Source organism: Lepisosteus oculatus, chromosome 4 (assembly GCF_040954835.1).
Source record: "Lepisosteus oculatus isolate fLepOcu1 chromosome 4, fLepOcu1.hap2, whole genome shotgun sequence".
Classification (NCBI taxonomy): domain Eukaryota; kingdom Metazoa; phylum Chordata; class Actinopteri; order Semionotiformes; family Lepisosteidae; genus Lepisosteus; species Lepisosteus oculatus.
In genome coordinates, this window is record NC_090699.1 from 57,224,243 (window position 1) to 57,245,466 (window position 21,224).

The following is a 21,224-nucleotide window of genomic DNA, read 5'->3' on the forward strand; positions in this document are numbered from 1 at the left end:
AACAGAAATCTTACAGAGTTACTTCTTTAGCACACCTTTATTTCACTTTCCCAGATCCTAACAATGAATTATTTGGAATCACATGATGCCCCATGTATACGATCATAGGTGGGCATTATACTACTTTTGGATTGTCTTTTTCCCTTGGGTTTTCGGCATGGTCTGACAATAGCTTTCTTCACTTGTACACTTCCTCATTGATAGCTTCACACAATAACTTTTCTTTATGCTACTGGATTAAAATAAGTGTACAAAAAGTAACAATAGAAGGTTATTGAAAACATTCTATGCAATGCAACTAGTAGAAACTACTTAATAGGACATTGTACTGTACATCATGAACACTACTACCTTAAGGATAAAAGGTCTTCTAAAAAGTTAAGGATTTTATGAGTGTAGGAAGTGAAAGTCCATTGCCTTAGAAAGAAAGCCTTTTCTGACTTTTTAACTGTGAATGCAATATTACAAAAAGGCATTTTTGAACAAATATTTTTCAATTTGGACACCCAATAATGGTATTTAGAAACCTAGGCAATGTACAACATGCCCCCATAGCATAGGATTGTACTGTTAGCTTGAGATGATGTACTATGAAAGTTACTATATAAAAGTAAGGTTTTATGAGAGAAAAGTTATGTAGGGGAGAGAATAATCTTAAATCTTACCCAAACGCTTCTCATTACAATCATAAATTAACCAGTTTTAATTTAATATTAGAAAATAAATAAGCACTGTAACACTTTCAACAAAATAACAAAGCCAATTCCCTATTTGACAGGAAGGCTGAGAAGATTTTCCATATCATTTTCAACTCTTCAAGGTTGAAACATCTGCCTTTAACAACTGGACATCTGTGTTTATGTTTTTCTGGACTTCTCACACACCATAACGTCTCTGTGCTGCACATTTTAGGTTTGGATCAAGTACAATTGTCTGTTTCTGTTAAAGTTCAAGTTACAATTTAAACAACTCGGAATATAGTTTCTCAAATGCTGAGACAACATACTGTGGTCCACAAATGAGAAAAAAAAATATTTACAGCAAGCTAAATTGTTCAGCATTTTTTAAGTTTATCTTGTTTATTGATAAGAGCTTCTTAGATTTTGATCCAGAAAAACAATGACTATGTATTATTGTACCATAATAACAACTGTATGATACCATTATTATTATATTGAGAGATAGTTTTATATTGTGACTTTATGGTATTGTCCAAGATTGCGTCATAGCTTAGTCATAAATCTAGGTAAATCATTTCCCGAAACATTGCATGTAAGTACATTTTTTTTCTTCTCCTGTCAGATCAAACAAATACTGTCAAATTCCATTGCACAATTAAACAAATGCATTAAAACAGACTGCAAAATTCAATTTCACCAACATAAACAACTGAAAGCAACTCTCGGTCAGAATAGAAGCTATACCTTTTCTACTTTTTTGCAAGTAAGAACAAAATGTACATCTAATAGCACCCTGGGAAAAAGAAAAAGATTTTCTGTACTCCTCCGAAACTTCAAGCGCGCAAATTGTGCAGTTTAAGAAAATGAGAAAATAAAAGGAAACTTTTGAGGTTAAAAGCGATTTAACTTTTGCGTGCCTCTGTCGCCACTAAATAAACCAGAAAGCCAAATGGTTTGGATGCCTGTTAGGCCCAAAATGACCCCCATCCTTCTGCAGGGAGCCTGTGTCTGGTCTAAGTGCTCCAGTGGAAACGGACACGTGGGGAGACGGATGCTTTGGAGACTTCTTAGGCTCTACACTGATTTGGCCCGCTGGGCACACGCAGGGCACAATGAGCGCCCCTGGCACAGGTTGATGGTCAAGCCTGTCAGGGGCTGATCGCACTCCGAGCAGCAGAAGTGGTTCCTGTGCCATGCGTTGCCCTCTCTTTGCAGGTAGTCCTCTGAGAAGATTAGCTTGAAAGAGATGGCAAAAAAAAAAAAAAAAAAAAGCAAATTTTTAATTTGATAACCAAATCATGAGACCGGTAGGAAAGGTTTACAGTACTGCCAGATTTTGTTGCAAAAGTACAAAACCTCAAAAACTTGCACCGCACAAAAGATCACCAGACAATCCTACCCAATGAAGGAGGATCAAAACATACGCAGGCCCTATTTAGTCAGCCTATGTTGCCATTGTCATGTACAGTGTAATGGTCACGGGTTTCAAGAAGACGTGAACTCACCTCGTCACAGCCAGCACAGCGTGGTCTGACAGTCTGGCAGTAATGGCGGCCACATAGCAGGGAGCCGTTCTTCCAGAAATAGATGAGATCCACCAGGGCTTCCCCACACTGGTAGCACATGAAGCAGGATGGGTGCCAGACCCGCTCATAGCCTGCTCGGTCTGCATACACCACAGGGTGGTCACTGGGGGCAGCCTTCTTGCAGTGATCACAATGCTGCAGAGAGACATGCAGGGTGCAAGGCGATTTAGATTCAGAGTCTCAGTTGGTTGGTGTTACTGTTCTGTAGCTATTATCCATTCTGCACAGGAACCTCTTGTTAAAGGGGAACAGGAGTCTCAGTTTCTCACATCGGTTAAATCTCAGTAACAAAATAAATTCAGTGTAACAAAATGTACAAATTTCCAATTAACCGCAAAATTGTAAATGTTGTGAAAGTACTGTAAGTTGCCATGTTGTTGCAAACCCCTGGTCTTGCTGCAGGCAAGAGCCATAGTTCCTACAAACTGTGACATGGTACAGCCCTGTAATAACTGAAGTAATGCAATTTACGAGCGAGGTAAGTACAGGTTGTGCAGTGGATATTTCACAGCAGAATGTTTGCATGCAGAGTTAACAAATAGGTTCCATTTATCAGAATATTTGTCTATTTTGTAATGTAAATTGGAGGCTTTACAAGTTACTGCTGTATGTACATTTTACTTGTGGTTTGAAATGCTTTCATCAATGCTGATTCTGTCTAACTCGAAAATATAAAAACAGTGCTGCAGTTCTCCTTTAATTGAATAGGCCTTTTAAAACCTAAAGCATTGAGCCTTTCACATCACAAGTTCTTCAGATTTATATCCCTAAAAATTCTAATTATTCACTTCTTAGGAAGTTTTTAGCATTTGTTAAAATGATTTTAAGACAGAGTAAACTTAAAATACTGCACTTATGGTACTGAAAAACAATTGGAAACCTAATCAGTTTTATTGAAACCGTCTTTGTAATATCAACAGTAGATATTGATAAGTAGAAAAACCTTTCAGAAAAACTTAAAATGGGAAATTTCCAATTTTCTCCCTGTTGGGCGCACAAGAGCCACACTCTTCCATTACGCCTTTATGTCAAAGTCCATTTTGTGACACATTAGAACCTCCACTATGCCTTGCAGGAGCATCAGTACCGATTGGAAAAACAGTGTGCAGGCACATATCAAGTTGTAACACAGAACTATGTCTCCAAAAACAAATACTGTACAACCTTGCCAGCTAATACTCACTCAGCTCTACTTTACCAATTGTGAACCACTAGCTAGTGACAGAGAAGCTTCACAGTTAATCTCTTTTTATAGCCTTGTCTTGTACGCAGTCTTGCTCACTGCAATACAGGGAATAATCACCAGGTAGTATACTACAGACAGAAGTACACTGACCAACATGGAATGGCTTGAGATCTGATGGCACCTTGTACTACTTTTTTTCCCCATCCTTTGGAAGAAAAAAGCACACATAATTAAAATAAAACAAAAGCACATTCCTGTTGTGATGCCCTTTCATGTTGTTTGCCTTCATGCAGACACTTGAAAATGAAACACAGATGTTCTTCAGGTTTCTGTACCGAGAAGCCAAATATATACAAGTTATTAAAAATATAAGTGGAAAAATGTAAGAGACAAACAGACCAGGAAAATGACTGTCAGAATTTCCATAATCAATTTTGATGGGTCTTTGACATTTTAAGTATTTATTATTTTTGGAATCTGGAAAAAAAACATATTTGCCTGTAAATCACTTCCATGATCTTTAACAAAAAATAAAACAATACTCTTTTTTCAGTCCTAAATCAGTACAACATGTTGGATGCTAAACAACTGTCATGTTTTTTTTCTCTGTCTGAAAGAGAATCAACTTTTATATTACTAAAACCAAGGGGTCTGTATTCTACTGTGCTGGTCCTAGTCTAACAGGCAGTTTGAAATGTCTCTGTTGTCGTGTTTTAATTAAATGCCCCCTCAAGATAACTTGGCAATTAATAAAAAAAACATGATGAGCAACTATTGATAGAACAAAGGTATTTTTAAAAAGTGGAGTGTTAACTTTTAGGTCTGAACCCTGAGGCATGGTCGACTTGTATACATATTTAGTGGTTTAGGTTTTCTTTTAAGAATTAAATGTCAAATACAGTATGTCTTTTTCCCCTCTACCTGTCAATTTTCTGGTGGTCAGATTTTGATACAATAGACTCTTGATATTTTTTGCATTTCCTAATATTGTTATACCTCACTATACTGTATGAGCAAACGCTACATGAGTTTTTTGTTCATATGAGATGTAGTAATTCCTTCCTGTTGTTTTAATTTAATGAGGAGAATTTCACTCTTATGAGCTGGGCTTTTGTAAACCCCTGTTGAGATTCTATTTCTTCTTGTATCTCCTCTTGTATGAGATTCTATAATAAAGACTTATGTGCATTAAGTGCATAAAGTACAGGATAGTATCTATTTTTTGTGTATTTGCTAACAACTATAACAATGTAATACTGTATAAAAAATGAGTGTTATTGTTTTCCTACCAATTGTTTATGCATTGCCTAATGATTTTTAGCATGTTACTTGCAAAATTAACCAGGAATTTTATTGTTTTCATACTTGGGTACTGTTTTGTGCATTAGGCCTAAATCTTTCAGAAACTTCCACTTAATAAAATGAGAAACTTGGTCAGGTAGTTTTATGGTAATGAAGAATTACTTTGTATCATTTTATGTCTTCATTTGGATGGTTTCCTTACAGATTTATTTCAAATTAAGTATAATACCACACTGTGGAACTTATTTTTTTATTTTTATATTTCAAATCCATTACAAAGATTAATTCACATTAAAGCAAAAAATTGGCAAAATCTATTTTTGTGCATAACTCACTGTAATTAGTTGCTAAGTTTACGAAAATCAGCAAATGTCATAGCCGAAAATAAGAGATATACTGTAGTAAACAAATTAAAATTGTTTGATTTTCTTAAACATCAAGGGAGTTTTGTGTATCTGCTTCAGGCATTGAATCAACTCCACATTATTTTACCATAAACTATGATTTGTTTTCTTCTAATAATTTTGTTTCTTCTGAAAAATGGCTACAGAATTCTAAAATATTATTGTAGAGTAATGTGACTCTTAAGACAAAGTCATCATCATTGCATTGAATATAATATAAGGACTTTGTAAATACATCACAACATAACTATTTAGAATGCTGTTCTAATTAACTGTTTAGAATGCTTACATGGCACAAACAATGCTTTCTAATAGGAATATACACAATGTCTCTCCCTGTGAAAGTTAAATTTGACCCATTTAAAACAGGTAAAATATTTGTTACCTATAACCCATTTTATTAACTGAAAACACTTTGTTCTGTCTCTAGCATGAATAGGTACAGCAATTATAGAACTATAATACATTGCACTGCATAATTGCATTGTTGGTGTAGGCAGTCTAGTTTAATTGGCTTCACTGGAAATGTATTAGCATGGTAAAGAAAAAATAGTACTTTAACTTGCTTACTGTACTGCAGGGACACAGCTACAGCTCAGAATGACTGTCATCCATTACCCTAGTCACATTCTCATCAATTTTGTATATGTATTCTTTGGTAGAGAAAATTTCTTCACATGCATTGCTGCTGACAGGTTTCAAATTGACTTGGTTTAATGTTGGTAATACAAAAAAATGAAGTCTCGAATTTATCAATTGTGGGTTCCTAAAATGCAGTAAAACCTTGACATTTTATAGTGAGCATTATGCAACATCTTTGTATCTAACAAGTGTGGCAATTAAATCACATACAGTGTCCTACAATGTGGAAACTATTGAAAAAATGAAAGTGAAAATCTCAAATACTTCCAAATGACCTCTATACTTGGTGCATCATTTCTAATATTCATTATGGTCGTCTTCATCAGACCCCAAGAATTTCAGTATAGCAGGACTCTTTATAATGTGAAACTCAGACATAAATATAATCTGCGAATTGTGTCTTCTAGCCCAATAGAGTCACTAGTTACTTACGTAATCTGTTTTCTTGAGGCCATCTGCAACAGTACCATTTGATGCAGAGCTGGGGTCCCGAGGGGTCTTCCCATTTTTCTGCACCTGTTTCCCATCTTCCTTTGCGTGGCCTGCTTCTCTTGGAAGCGCAACTTCCCCCACACCAAGTGCCCCATCTTTGTAGGCCTTGACAAACTCTGCCATGGCCTTTTCCTCTCCTGCAGACAGCCCCTGACACTGAGCAGGGTCCTGATCGTACAGAGGGAGCTGCCTCATCAACTGCCTGCGCCGGTAGAAGGCCCCCTCTGTGCCTGCCACAGGACGTTTCTCTTGTGGAATCAGTTCCATGTAAAGAATTGCCTGAGAGAAAGATATCAATAAAAATGGCTTTAACCATTATACTGAAGGATTTCCACGGCTGCTATACAAGATTCCACAATGCAAATATGTAAACATGAAATAATGTTGATGATGATTTTACAGAATGTACTTTGCAGTATCCTGAAGGTATTAACCTATAAATGTTGTGTACTGGTGATGTTCAGATGTTAATAACATGAAGGTCCATCAGGCAGAAGTGCACTTCACAAATCTTTGCAAAACAAACTTTCCTTTTCATTTCAGCAGTTTCAAAATCTCAACCCGAGTGAATGGCTAACTTTTACCCAATCACCCAAATCTAAGGAAGCTTGGTGTAAGAACTCTTAAAATTTAAGAGAGTTAAGAGTTACAGAAGATATTTTTTAATGAGGGAAATAAGACTCATATACAGTACCAGTAACTTAAAGACACAAAAGAACTTAAGAGAAAGTCTGGCTGGTAACTAGGATCGAAGGCAATACTACTGCTAAACATGAAGTTTACCTGACTTTTTCAAAAGCAACTAAAGGACCACAAAATGTATGCAATTAAAAAAAAACACAAGAAATCCATTCAGGCTTAAAACCCTGTCAAACGTAAGGCCTCTTTCTCAGTGTGCCAGTTCCCTCACTGCTAGGCTGCAACACTACCTCATTGTTAAACTGTCTATATTATTGTGTTCAACAGGACTGGCTTAATATAAACTTTTAAGAGCCATTTAACAGCCATTATATGACAAATAAAAAACTTTTTGGCTGGTAGCAGTTCCAGAGCCTGTTCCAAAATTCTCTCTAAATAAGTGCTGGATAAGTTGAAGGTAATTACACTCTCCTTCAGATTTGTGTCTATACAGCTGAACATCACAAGAGTCCATGATGATTAAAGTATCCAGCAGTGAACTAAGTGGAGCATACAGTAAATGGTCTGAGACATCCCTTCAGGACAAAAGGCAGGCACTAGCAAAGGCCCAGAGGAGACATGCGTTTCTTCTTTTCCCCTTGAAAAAAAAGTTAATTTTTTTATACAAAGAGTTTTTATAGAACAAAGCTATATATTGCTATCCAGCATATACTGTAGACTGACTGGGAATAGCTATGAGGTATAGCTTGAAGAGGCTCTAATATGAAAAAAGCTCTAAACAAGTGTATGAATAATCTGAGTTAAATTGCTCCCTCTCTATCACAACAATTCGGGTATTCTTAATCCTATTGACTCAATCTGAAAAGGACCACACACACTTCAGGCTAATACCACAATTCAGATCAGATATTAATGCAGTAGCAATGCATGCAAGCATGAAACACAGTGCCTGCAATCTTGAATCTCTTATTTTCCTACACTCATAACATGACATGAAATCACATTTGAGTTTAGAGCGGAGAGCTGCATCAGTATATGACCTGCAAAATAGAAAGCAAAGGTCAATTTCATGTTGAAAAGTAAAATGAAGAGAAATGTAAATTTTTAGCAATGGAGCCTTCTACAGATGTTAGTGACAGACCTGAAGAAGGTTATAAGCCAAAATCTTTTCTTCTTTTTATTTTTCTACATGGAATTGAGCCCTGCTTGTTCCATCAGAACACACTGGCCTTAATTATTTTGACACTTCAGAATACAATTAACTTGAATCTTAACACCTTTTACATTATCAGTCTTGCCGGTTTTTGTAGGGGTTTTGTCTCAGATATATTAGATCAAAGACCTATTTACTTAATTTAATATGACCAAGCTCTGTGAATCACTTTGCATCTGTGATACCTGCTGGGACAATAATGAAAATGAGACTTTGCCTTGAAGATAGAAGGGTGTTTGAAGTTTTACAGATAGTTTAACAAATGAAAATAAAAAAAGGTATCCAAATGAGATTCATGTTGGCAAAAACAAATTAAGAGAGTCAGTCTGGCACAATCTCATACACAGAAGTTCGAGAAATACCCAGCTACGTTACAGAATGCTACTTAACATTTCTCTTAATTTAAACAAAAACCAGGACAAATGTGAGGGTGGTCAACCCATGACCATTAAACCCACTGTATCCTTAGTATTCTCAGCTTAATATTTTATGCATCTGGCTTAGAACTAAAACCCACAAGCCTATTCAGACTTTTTGTTCACACTGACTAGGGAACTATGGTAACTTGTACCACAGATATTTACTATATAATGTTCTCCATGGCATCATAAAAGCTGAGGCATTCTAATGTTAAAACCACAATTATTTATAGACTTATAAAATCTGCATTGCACCATTTAAACATAATGGTAAGCAGGCTCAGTGAAGACTGTGTGGAAATGAATTAAAAGAGACCTTGTTTAAGGGGAAAAATAACTGCATTGAAAACCCAAGGTGAGAAAAGGCAATCGCTTATAGACCATATTTAAGGCTGTCCAAATAGACTGTAATTATAAGTTTCTTAACATTGCTTTTTCTATATAATTAGTCTTTGTGCTCGAAACGTGCTTAATCAAAATAAATAATCATGATGCTTCTTGTTTCCATCAAAAGGGGTCTTGTTTATAAAGAATGGCTCATGTAGCTACAGTGAATGGGTTTCCCCAGATGTGACCATTTTCTCATAATGAAATGGGATTGCCTGCTTGACTGAATTTAAATTCAGGGTTGCCAACATTCAGAGTAGCTTTCTAACTTCAGCTACTCAAAGGCAATTGATGGACCTGACATTGCAGTTGTTTCTGTTATTTGCGGATAACTCAGAATCTAATTACACACAGAATTCTTCTTGAACAGTCAAAATTCAGCCTAAATAGCCTGAAAATTCTACTTACATCTATTATTTTTCATGCAATTTTGCTCAGGCCTTCCACAATACGTAGGAGATATCTGCCCATCGTGGATGTAATGGTAAAAATCCTAATAAAACTCCTATAGTCCATCACATGATACCATGACCCATGCGGGTTGTGCCTGTATTGTAAACTATACAAGAACGCTTGAAGGAAGACAAATAGATAGTGAACAAAAAACATTAAAGCCTTCTTTACTGAAAACAATATGCACTCAGCTAGACAAAACACTTCATTTAATTGACTACAAACATAAAATAAAGTTCACCAATTACTCATGTAATCATTATTACAATGCTAATTACCATAATATGTTTTTCACAATTCCCTTATGAAACAATGAAAACGCCTTGTTAACAAACAAGGACAAATACACATGCAAAAAAGACCAGTAAGTTAAAAATCAAGAACATACAATTACAATTTCTTATTTCAAGTGCCAGTGCTCTTTCAAAAGCAGACTTTTACAGCAACAGAGGGCATACAGCGGTTGCCACGAATCCAGGCTGGCTCTCTAGGTCTATAAATCGCAACCCTTTGGACAGAAGGTTTATTTACAGATCGTCCTGCAGCACACTGCTGACAGCCCCATTGGGACCAGTAACAGAAACACTCACTAAAGGACTGTTCCAGCTGGCTTAGCTGTTTGTGTAAGAATAGGAACAGGAAAAGTCAGCCTTGTACTACAACAAAGGTCAACATTATTCCTTGCTCACAAACGGCACACAGCTCTCTTGCCTTGCAGTTTCTGATAGAGCAGTCTTGCCAATATCATAATGCCAAAGGTCCTCTCTGCTTCTCTGTTGCCACAATGAAACATTGAAAATGGAGAAGGCTTTACAACTGACACTACTTTACATAAAGGATTGTGGGAATCCGGTAAACGCTAGCCAGCCCTGTTATTGAAGTCAATATCATTACCTCTCTCAAGAAATTGCTGCAGGAGATTCTCGTTTCAATTAGTGACTAAAAACCAAATGAGCTAGATGAGCCAAATACCCTCCTTGTTTGCAAACATTATTATTTGAGTGAAGTGCATTCCATAGATAATACTGCGGTTCATATAAAGCTTTGGGATTGAATCGGTTTGTGTGGCCCCCGAAGACAAAAATAAATTGGCAAGTATATCCTCTCAACATATGGTTTCTAGGAAGAAGTAAAAAAAATCGAAAACATAAAAGGATAAAGTAACAGTCCAGTATAATTTGCAGTTTTTTCCCCAAAATATCAATCTATTGCAATAAGCACAATAAAAAACAGACTTGACAAACTCATCCCAGCGAAAGCACAATATGCATATTTGGTTACCCAGCTCAGGTGATGGTTTCGTCATATTGAAGACTACAACATCTACATGAATGCACATCTAGACCCGATCGATTTGGGCATCATCCCACGGAATGAGAGCAAACTTACCAGCTTCTGTGTCAACCCTGGAGGAGCCCACTCATAGGTGATAGTGTCAAATGTGGGGTCTTTCCTTGACACAATGGGATTGGTGATGATCATCCGGTTCCTCTTGTACACCCTCAGACCATCACTTCCTTTCACCCGAGCAGTCAGGTGGACGTACTTGGAATCAGCCAGCAGTTGGCCAATCTTCCGGTCATCTTCTAGATCTGAGCTCAGGCTGTGATCCTCCTGGATACAGTGGCACTGCTTACATGCTTTCCTGGTGAGTTGAAGAAGAGTAGACCGAGTATAATGACATTGTAGAAAAGAGGCGTCTCCTGAGAAATCAGAGTTCCATCTTAGCAAATGCCAAAGGTCATCTCAAGGAGAAGCTGGCACTCTCAGCAGCCTTTGTAAAACCACTGCTATTTGGCTCGCCAGGATATTCAGCATGATCTGAGAACTGAGATGATCAATGGAGTTCATTCTTAAAACATTGTACTCTGAATATCGAGCCCTGCTACCACCAATGGTGGAAGAGTGAATCACTCAAATGCCTTTTCATGTGGAGGATTTGTAAAACCAGAACTAAATAACTTCACTAGCCAATCTCTCTTCCATGAGGTCAGGCAAAGAGGCGACCACATGTCAGATCAGTGATCAGAGGTGGTCAATGATACCATTTTAAAATAAACATAGAACCAACAAATGTTGATCCACTTAGTTCAGTTTTGCAACCGTGCACTGTATCTGCACAATAGAGAAACACAGCCTGCTTGCATCCTACAAACTGTGCTTTTCTCACCAACATCCAGAGTTAAAGCACCAGACAGAGGACAGATGTATTCATGGATTCTATTCATGGATTATTCTCACTGTTTCTGTAGGTTTAATGGTCATATTCAGTGTTTGTTTTCTCCGACGCCTTGCCCTATCAAGAATGTTTCCCACTCCCTAATAGGGAAACTTCAAATATCGTTGTTTGCTTGCACCCCCTAAACATCTCAGGGTACAGAGAATCTTGGCTCTGCACAGTCTCAACATCAAGCTCTGAGTGAGATAGTCTTACTTACTCTTGATAGGGTGGATTTGACACATGAAGGCTTGTTTGGATTCTTAAGCTGTTTTTGCCAGGAATCAGACAATTGTTGACAGAATGACTGTGAGCTTTTTGCCAAAGTTTGAAGACTCAGTAGTAAATGTAACTAACGTGAGTTTGGAACTCAAAAATGAATATATTTTTTGGTAATGCGTAACTGCAAAATGTACGCAATTATGGTGATGTATCTTTTTGTACTGAAATCAAGTAAAAATGTGTTTTATTACACAAAGTTATATATTTTGGCAAATTTTTAAAGAAAAAAAGCCAAATAATGATTCCATTGAACATGTTTTGTCCCCTCTTCTATAATGAGAGAAAATGCTAGACATATTTCACTTAGACTTTTACAATTCCTTCCTTGGTACATTTTCTATCAAAGAAAAATACAGTTGGAGCTATACTGTGTTGTTAAAGTGCAAGCTTTGCTTGGGTTATTTTGAGTCAAATCCTAAAAAAGGAACCACAAAGTCCAGTAACTTAATAAAAAGCCTTATATGTAACGACAGACTGCAAAATTAATTTTAGATCTCCACTGAAAAAAACGTTCAAACAAATTGCCACATTTCTGAGCCATTTTTTTTTTTACAAATACAAAGTACATGCATTAATGTGTTGCAATACTTTTTTTATACTGAAGTATTGGCATGTTCTACATCTTGTAAACATCTTTGAATTGAGAACTAAAGGATTATTTATAGCTTAATAATTACCAAGTGCAAGCATAAGGCAAAAATATGGGTGGGATGGTGGTGAAATGGCTAGCACTGTTGTCTTGCAGCTCTGGGGCCCTAGGTTCAATTCTGGACCGGGGGTGCAGTTTGCATGGCTTTTTTTATGTTCTTCCCTTCTTTGACTGGGTTTCCACTGGGTGCTCTGGTTCTCTCCCAGTCTCCAAAGACATTCTAGTAGGTAAACTGGCTTCAGGGACACCTGGCCCTGGTGAGAGTGTGTACATGTCTGTGTCCGTGTGCCCTGCGATGGACTGGTCTTGCCTTGCGCATGTTGCTTGCTGAATAAGCTCTAGATCCCCCATGACCCATGAATTGGATGAAGCACGTAGAAGATGGATAGATGCTAAGACAACAATAATGATGTGGTGAAATTGCGGTTGAGCTGTCATAGAATGGCTCACTACACATACAGCAAGTAACTGCATCTTTTGTTAATGGACTACGCATGTTGGTGGTGTGACACGTTTTCATGAAATACTGTACCTGCTACGTTTTTAGGAGGTTCAGAAAGAGCTGCCCAGGACATCGGAAGAAATTGGGAAGGGGAGAACCAAGTGGGTGGACAACTGATCAATTGCAATCCGCAAACGGAAACATCAAATGCGGATGAGATGCTTTTAAAAAAGTGGCTCGTCTTAAAATCATCCAAGATCTACTTTCAAAATAGTAAGGCTGAGGAAAAGGGGAAGTCACACTGAGAGCTGCCACGGTGTTGTGATAAATCATAGGAGCGCTCTGCAAACGCACTGGAGAAGAAGGAGGCTCCTTTTTCGGCGGAGAATAAATTACCTCCAGGAATGTGGCTGGAATCCAGAGCAGATCCCTTTACATCTCAAACAAGGCGCACCCCTTCCTGCTGGCTGCTGCCCCATGGACATCTGGAAAAAAACGCAACACAGAAAGGACAGCTTTGAGAGGGGAGCCACTGTCTGGTGTTCACGGTCTGCAAGAGGATAGCCGGGTCTGCAGGGAAGCCCTGTGTGGTCCTCCAACAAGCCCTGCTGGCACTGCACAGATGCCTTCTCCCGACAGCCATTCCTGGCTTACTGTACCTTTCCTTCTGCATCTATTGCCAGTCTCCTCACTTTTAAACCTGCAATCAGCCTTACTCAACACAGTGTAATCTAATGAGAGAGAATGGAGTTTATTTGCACAGTAACTTAATACATTTTCCTTGCTGTGTAATGATTTGCCAATTTCCCAACTCCAGAGGAAAATGTACAGTAGCTACCAGGTTTTTTTCCTCCGAAAAATGGTGTGAATCTTTAAAAGGGGCAAGACACAATCCAGGTACAGAGAAAGCTTATATACGATATATATTATTTTCACTTAAATATATTTTTAGAAAACAAACTGCAGTTTATTTCGAGTTAGAAAAGCTGGGAAAATTACACTGCAGCACCAAGCTTTGGAAGTTGTTCTGAAAGATTTTGTGGTCCAGCAGTTTATTACTTGGACTTGGAAACGTCTGCTGTACTTTTGAAAGCAGAACACACCCACTAATCAAACACATATTCATCAGATTTGTATACATAACACTCTTCAGTCCACATTTCTTTGTGTTTGGTGCCCTGTCTTTCCTCCCTACACCTTGCAGTTTAGCTTGTCTAAGGAAACAGTGTCTGAAGGTCCTTGTGTTCAGAGTGTTGGCATTACATTAGCCATTTCATTCTTGGTTCCAGACTAAGGGTAGCCTGCAAGCTACACTTAACAAGGCTGTGAGCCAGAACAATACAAAATAACAGATGTTACCAGTCAGTAACATGCAAAAACAATCAATATGTCAGTAAATTGTTCACCCTTAGTCAAGTGACAGATTCCCATTTCAGCTAGAATGATGTAGGATCTTTGTCTTTTTTGTTGTCACACGACATGGGCTTGGAGGATATCACTATATTGCAGAGTATAGTGCAGGTAAAAAAAGCTGTGTCTACAATTGTTCTGAAGAGGTAAGTGGAAATGAAAATTGAAACATGTTACCCTATTATGCCAAGATATATGTAATTATTCTTAAAACTAAAGAAGGATACAACCAAAAGCACATCTGAAAAATGATATATTCCACTATATTTGTTAACTTACAGTAAAAAAGATTTTGAAAAGTCACGTACAATGATTTGGATACCTATTAGTTGGATTTAAATTTATTGACAATTTAATCCTCAGTCTTCTGTGTTTTGATTGCTGAAAGCTCCAAGTCAAGATATAAATACCTACTGCATTTTCCTAGATTGTAAACAAAAAACATGATTTGACTGAGGAGCACAACTATTTTTATTCTCGATTTTCACTTGGGCACTTTGCCAAAGCCTTTATCATGACAATGCAAAGATGAGCCTTTTCCTGGCAAGTGAAAGTTTGTAGTAAACAGCTTTAAGGACTCCCTATTTGTTCCTCTTTAATCTGATGTCCGTTTCCAAACTGTGTGCTGCGCTAGGCTATCTGTCATCTTCTTACTTCTATAATGAGGCAGTTCACCTAGGAAAAATGGCTGTGGTGACAATATATTGATAATGAATAATACATTAGGGCAATAAAAAATGAATACCAATAAATGATCAGGTTCACTATACTGTATATCAATAAAAAGTAATGTCTTACCAATAACATAAGACAATATTTTCATGTAACGTTTTCACAGCTTAGAGAATTATTTGCCAAATGAATTTCTAATACCTAACAGGCTAGATATCATCAGGGAATGTAATTGCTGTCTCTCTTAGCAGGGGATTTTGAGTTTCCTATCAAAATGGCATTCTATATGGAAAATACTCTCAAGTAGAAACTGTCATAAGAAAAGCTTGAAAAGGAAGAGGAAATATACTGGAAGGGAAGGGTTTATGGTCTGATATTGTGCACCTGTGAGAGTGAAAAGGTACAGTATACAAATTGACCACAAATGATCTTAACTATGCTCTAGGGTTTCAGAGGTTGAATATGGCAGTGCATTCTGAAACCATAGAGCAGGCATAAGTGGAAACTACAAGAAAGTGTATGTGAAACAGAGAGCAGATCCATCAGAAACCATTACCTATCCTGTGCTTACAGTTCCCCTGCTACTGCAAAAGTATTTTATGATTGAATGCTACCAACTCAAGTGTCGCTCCTTGTTACAAGAGTTGAGTGAAGTCATCAACTGTAGTTAACTGGACCTACAGGCTGAATGCAAAACCTAATGCAAAAACTTCAAACTGAGGACAGCACACAAAAAGGCAGAAAACAAATGAAAACCACATCAGTTAGAGAAACTAGATATTATTTTCATATTCTTCAACAGGCAAACTTAATTGTGAGAAACAAACAGGACAAACTAAATACTTTATGCTCCAGTAGGAAAATTTTCTACAATTGGTCTAACTGGAAATACAGTGCTTCCCAGAGGATTTTCCAAAAAGTACTGTATATTTACGTGGGCAAAATAAAATACTTACTATTACATTTTCACAATATATACTGTACCTTAAAGGCCAGCAGCCATGTCACCCTGCAACTTACAATTGGCAGCCCACTGAAGCTAAGTAGGTGTGAGCCTGGCCAGTACCTGGATGGGAGACCTCCTGGGAAAAACTAAGGTTGCTGCTGGAAGAGGTGTGAGTGAGACCAGCAGGGGGCACTCACCCTGTGGTCCATGTGGGTCCTAATGCCCCAGTATAGTGACGGTGACACTATACTGTAAACAGGTGCCATCCTTCGGATGAGATGTAAAACCAAGGTCCTGACTCTCTGTGGTTGGAGTATTCTTGGTCACATTTAGTGGCAATGTCAGCTCAAAGATTTGGTTCAAACCACTAAATGGAGACGGGCGTGCCAACAAGCAGACCCTGCTGATGCGGGATTAATGCAAGGATGAGAGATACTGTACCTTATAAGAGCAAGAAGCAAATTGTGTTCTGAACTGACAGACCTACAAAATCCAGTTGTTACTTCTGAAACAAGACTTGTTTCTTATGCTATGCCTGCATCTAGGGGACTATCAACAGTGCTTCATTTCTGCACCAGAAAAAGAAAGTTCTGTGTGCAAAATGATGCAAAACAATCTGTTTTCTCGCAAGTGGGCACGCCTATAGTTGTACGACATGCAGGAAACATCAACAAGCCGTATTGGAAAAGCAGAATGTCAGAATATGCATTACAAATGGAAGATCAACAAATCTGTCTACTGGGCACAAATCACGTGTAGAAACGGGAAAAGAAACCCAATACTGTAAAGCTCAATTTGAAATAATGCCAAAGTATGGAAGGTTTAGACTGAGAATAAGATTAATTTCCCTCTGCTGGATTAACTCAGGGCCATTGAACAAAGAACCCAATATTGCTCTCACACATACAGTATTCTCAGTTTATTAGAGTATTGGTACAACTACACATTTAACCATATCTATTTAGGCCAGGCTAAAATCCCTTTTCCTTTACTTTAGGCAACTAATGTCTTGAAACAATTGTATTGTTTCTTTGCTTTTGTTTTAAATATGGACTAAGCCTGTATCCTGCCTTGTGCATGTTATTTGATGGGTTAGGCTCTGGTTCACCACAACCCTGCATTGGACTAAGTGGTTCTTGAAAATGGATGGACAGACTAATCTGAACCTCAGAACATAAAAGCTAACCACTACGTTCAGCTGCACTAAGTGCAGCAGAATCCCTCACCATGATAAGGCAGACTGTATTTCGTGATGATGAAGAAATCAACTGACTTAAACTACTTTATTTATTTTCCAGGCACTTGTATTAATGAATGGTTCTACATGAGCAGTTCTTGAGAGACACAAGTTTTACAGGTGCATAATGGAGCTTTAGACCTGGAAAGGACCATTAAATTGGTCTAGCTGAGCAAGCAATTAAATTAATGATTTAATTGAGGTCCAAAGGGACAACCAGTGAACTGCAGAGCCCTTATGGGTAGTGGCTGAAAACCTCATAAGTCACTTTCATTTAAACAGAACAGCTCGTTGTATTATTATAATGACCAACAGGAACTTTCAAAGATGAGCAAAGTCAAGTGTCAATAGATTTGCACTTGCAATGAGAACTGAAGTTAGTTCATACTAAGACATTTTTACAAAACCCTATCTGTTTTATAAGCTATGTCTGTGCGCTAATTTGGCATAACAACTTGGATGTCATTTGCAAAAGGCCCACACTCCATCATTTGTTTTAAAGAGATGCTATTTAGCCCACCATGAAAACCACAATCAACACCAGAGAAGACAAACTCTAATCACACAATGTTCCTATTGAGCAAGTCTGGCAGCTCATTTAATAAAAGCTCCTACATGCAAGTAGTGGCTATGTTTCAGTAAACGGGGCATTCTTCTACTACTAGAAAATAAAAGCAAAAGAAAAAAACACTGCCTACAGTAAAGTCTTTATAAAGGCTACTTTTCTTTTGAGTATTGCAGAGTGAGGGGGGAAACGTAGGAAACTATTTTAATAGGCCTGCCAAGTTCTGAGCCTGCAGTGTGGCAGGAAGAATAATTGAACTGGAGCCACAGCAAAGAACTGGCCACGCTGGGAGCACATTCTTGGCTGAGATCCCCTTGCAGAGCAACAATGTGTGAATTCATGATAAAGCTTGAGAGATGGCCTGGCTATTTTAGATAAGGTGATCTGAGTTTTCCACTGCCTCTGACAATGTCCTGTTACACAACAGCAAGAGATGTCAACTAGGGCAAACATACAAATCACACACACAATGATTAAAACATGAAATGCCTGGCAAATTTTATGAAAAACACTTCATCAATGGTGAACAATAAACTTCAGCAGCGTTGTTCCATTTGTAAATCCTTACTTTCTGCAATGTCTCTGCTTCATGCTACAGTCACATTCTAATAGTGTCAAAAAACAGAGTAGCCACACTGAAGCACGTCCACAGTTCATAGTCCTTGCTATCTTGGACTTGTACTGTATGTGTCTATTTGACCAGGGAAACCCAATTTGTCCACGACACTGCCATGACCCCAAAGTGGCTATAGAAGATCTGGTTTCTTCTGCAGAAATATTTAAGTACAGGTACCTAATAATACCTGGGTATAAGTGACAGGACTGTATGACAATTTTAAACCGATGAACCGAGTATCCCCGTCTATTGTCTTTGAAGTTGACATTGCAGTACAGGTGGCTTTAAAGCGTCATGTCAAGAGCCATGTTAAGGAACCCAATGGAAGACAACTAGGAAACCCTGGAATGATTAGGATCCCTGAGACCAAGCTTAGCCAGCTGGCAAAGGACAAGCAATAGATCTATTTAAATACTGAAAAGTCCATCGAAATGAAAGGTCTCAGCAGACAATGATCAGAGCGAGCAGTTGCTGATCTTCTTTCTTCATCCTTCATTCAAGGTTGCAAGCAATGTGGGAACAACAGAATAGAATAGTGAGCAGTTAAAACACTGGGAAAAAGTAGATGAAAGACTAAAGAAATAGAAAATGGTAAGATTGGGGAAGATAATTATCTGAAACCATCCGTGATGCTCTTTAATGAGTTCTGCAAAGGCCGAATAGAAGAATAAACAATTCTTGCAGCGATTCAGAAATGTCACACTGGTAATTTAACATGAGAAATGGTAATAAAAAAAAGGCAAGAGCCTTGAACAGTCAAGAACTGTGTGAAGAGTAACAATAACATCACCCAGAAATGTCAAACTCAGAGCTCATTGGCATGACTTTGAGAAAAACAAACTGGTGACTCCTGCCAATGCAATAATGCAAATATTAGCATAAAAGTGATCAGTGTGTCAACTTAGGCCAAAGTTTAAAATCCAACATAATTTGTTTAAAAAAAGAAGTCTCTTAACTTTTTGAGAAGAGCAAGCACACCTGTTGGCTTTAACCCTTTTAAATGACTCATTTTAACAACAAGGATGACGTAAGAGATCTATTCCACGTTTCGGTCATGGAGCCTTCTTCAGGTGTTTTAACAATTTGAGTGGTGTACAGTATGTACTGTAGCTGGATCTTAACATGAGGGTGAAGTTTGCTTTCCTGAACAGAAACGGAGAAGTGATTACTCATCTGCAAATGGTAAAGTATGTCACAGTAAACTAAGAGTGTGATCTGGATGCTTATACAAATGCCTAAGTGAATTCTAAATAAAATACAAAAACCAAGAAACTGTTGCGTTTCTGTAAGGTGCAGAGTGACCCGAAAATTCAAGCATACTTTTAGAGTTGATTCAAACAAAACTTGCAACGTTTCACACATTTCTGAAAAACGGTTTTTAAAGGTCTAGGAATGAATAAACATAGAAATAAACCTTCGTAATTTAGTTTAAGCATTTATGGCAGGCAGCCAGCGCGCATTAGTTGGAAGAATGTGAACATACCGAGCAAGTTAGAATGGAAAAGGGCCAACACCAAAAAAATCAAGAGAAAGTACACATCGTCAAATGTACACTACCCTTAATATGTACCGTAAATGCAAGTACTTCATCGTATCAATACAAGGTGCAGGTGTCTCGCCTTGTATTGATAGCATTTAATAAACTTCAATAATTGTAATACTAATGAATGTATTTACACAGTAATTTGCTTAGTCAAAATCGCCTTTGTACAATAACAGCATCGAAACAGTGCTTAGCTTTTGCCCGTGAAAACTACCCTTCACCTGGATTTGTCTTGCACAGATGTTCAAAGAAAGCGAAAGGCGTAAAATCATTGGAAAGCAATAGCTACACATTCAGCAAATCACCACACCACCGTCTTACCCATCCATTAAAACGTAACCATACGTTTTACCTTTTGCATTCCAGTGCTGAGATCCATTAGAAGCACTTTTTATTTGCAGTTAAAGAGTATTTGTCGTATCTCCCTCTTCAGTGCTCAGCTATTACCACCTTGCTTGCAGTTGTAGTCTGTTGCCTGCCCGTTCTTAGGTTGTTTTAATACGAGGGTGGGAATCCCGACATAACTTTGCCAGCCAATTACGATAAACTGACATTATTTTACCCAATAGAAACGCTTCATATTTTTTGCTCTTTTCCTTCTTTCGCTCTTTTTTTGTTGTACTATTCGGGAACACCCAGCCTCCTTAAAAGACATGACATCACCGGTGAGGGATTATGTGATAGAGTGTGAAAGAATGCTCGATTCACATTTTTGTCCTACTACATTAGATAGCGACTGAGTATTCAGGCTTTTCTGTATATTAATTTCTTCTCTTTTTTTCCCTTGAAAGGAAAAGCGACGCACAATGCAACTAAACCAGTGAGGATAAATAAACCTACCCTGACTAAAGGTGCAGATGCGGATTTAACCAAATACGGAGCCTGATAAATGTTACTGTACGTGACCAAATTCGGCGTTTACAAGTAATTACAATATTTGATCATGGTTTAATAATGGAAATCGAAGCTCAGGTGTTATCAGTTGTTTTCAGTCAATTCCTAACACCTCTGTGTACCTCCATATTTATTAGGTTGCACAATATGTAGAAGCACACATAAAAATATGTGATAAGTTACAAAAACGTAACTTTGTAAATGGGAAAATGTATTCCATATTTTCTTTTTATCATATACATTAAACACACAGCATGTGTATACCAAACGGAAGGTATACTACAATATGTCGGACATATTCATATTTAACTAAAAGTAAAGACGCGAGCATCAGAAGTAACAGTTCA

General features: G+C 37.8%; 1 protein-coding gene across 1 annotated transcript; it reads right to left on the bottom strand.

Annotated features, from left to right (window-relative positions):
• Positions 1–22: 22 nt before the first annotated feature.
• lmcd1 (LIM and cysteine-rich domains 1) lies at positions 23–20,634 on the bottom strand. Its single transcript, XM_006630990.3, has 6 exons — positions 20,336–20,634; positions 13,391–13,479; positions 10,793–11,048; positions 6,233–6,571; positions 2,186–2,401; positions 23–1,916 (listed from the first exon to the last, which is right to left on the bottom strand). The coding sequence occupies exons 1-6, from the start codon at positions 20,360–20,362 to the stop codon at positions 1,755–1,757; spliced, it is 1,089 nt and encodes a 362-aa protein (XP_006631053.2). The 5' UTR covers positions 20,363–20,634; the 3' UTR covers positions 23–1,754.
• Between the last annotated feature and the right edge of the window lie 590 nt (positions 20,635–21,224).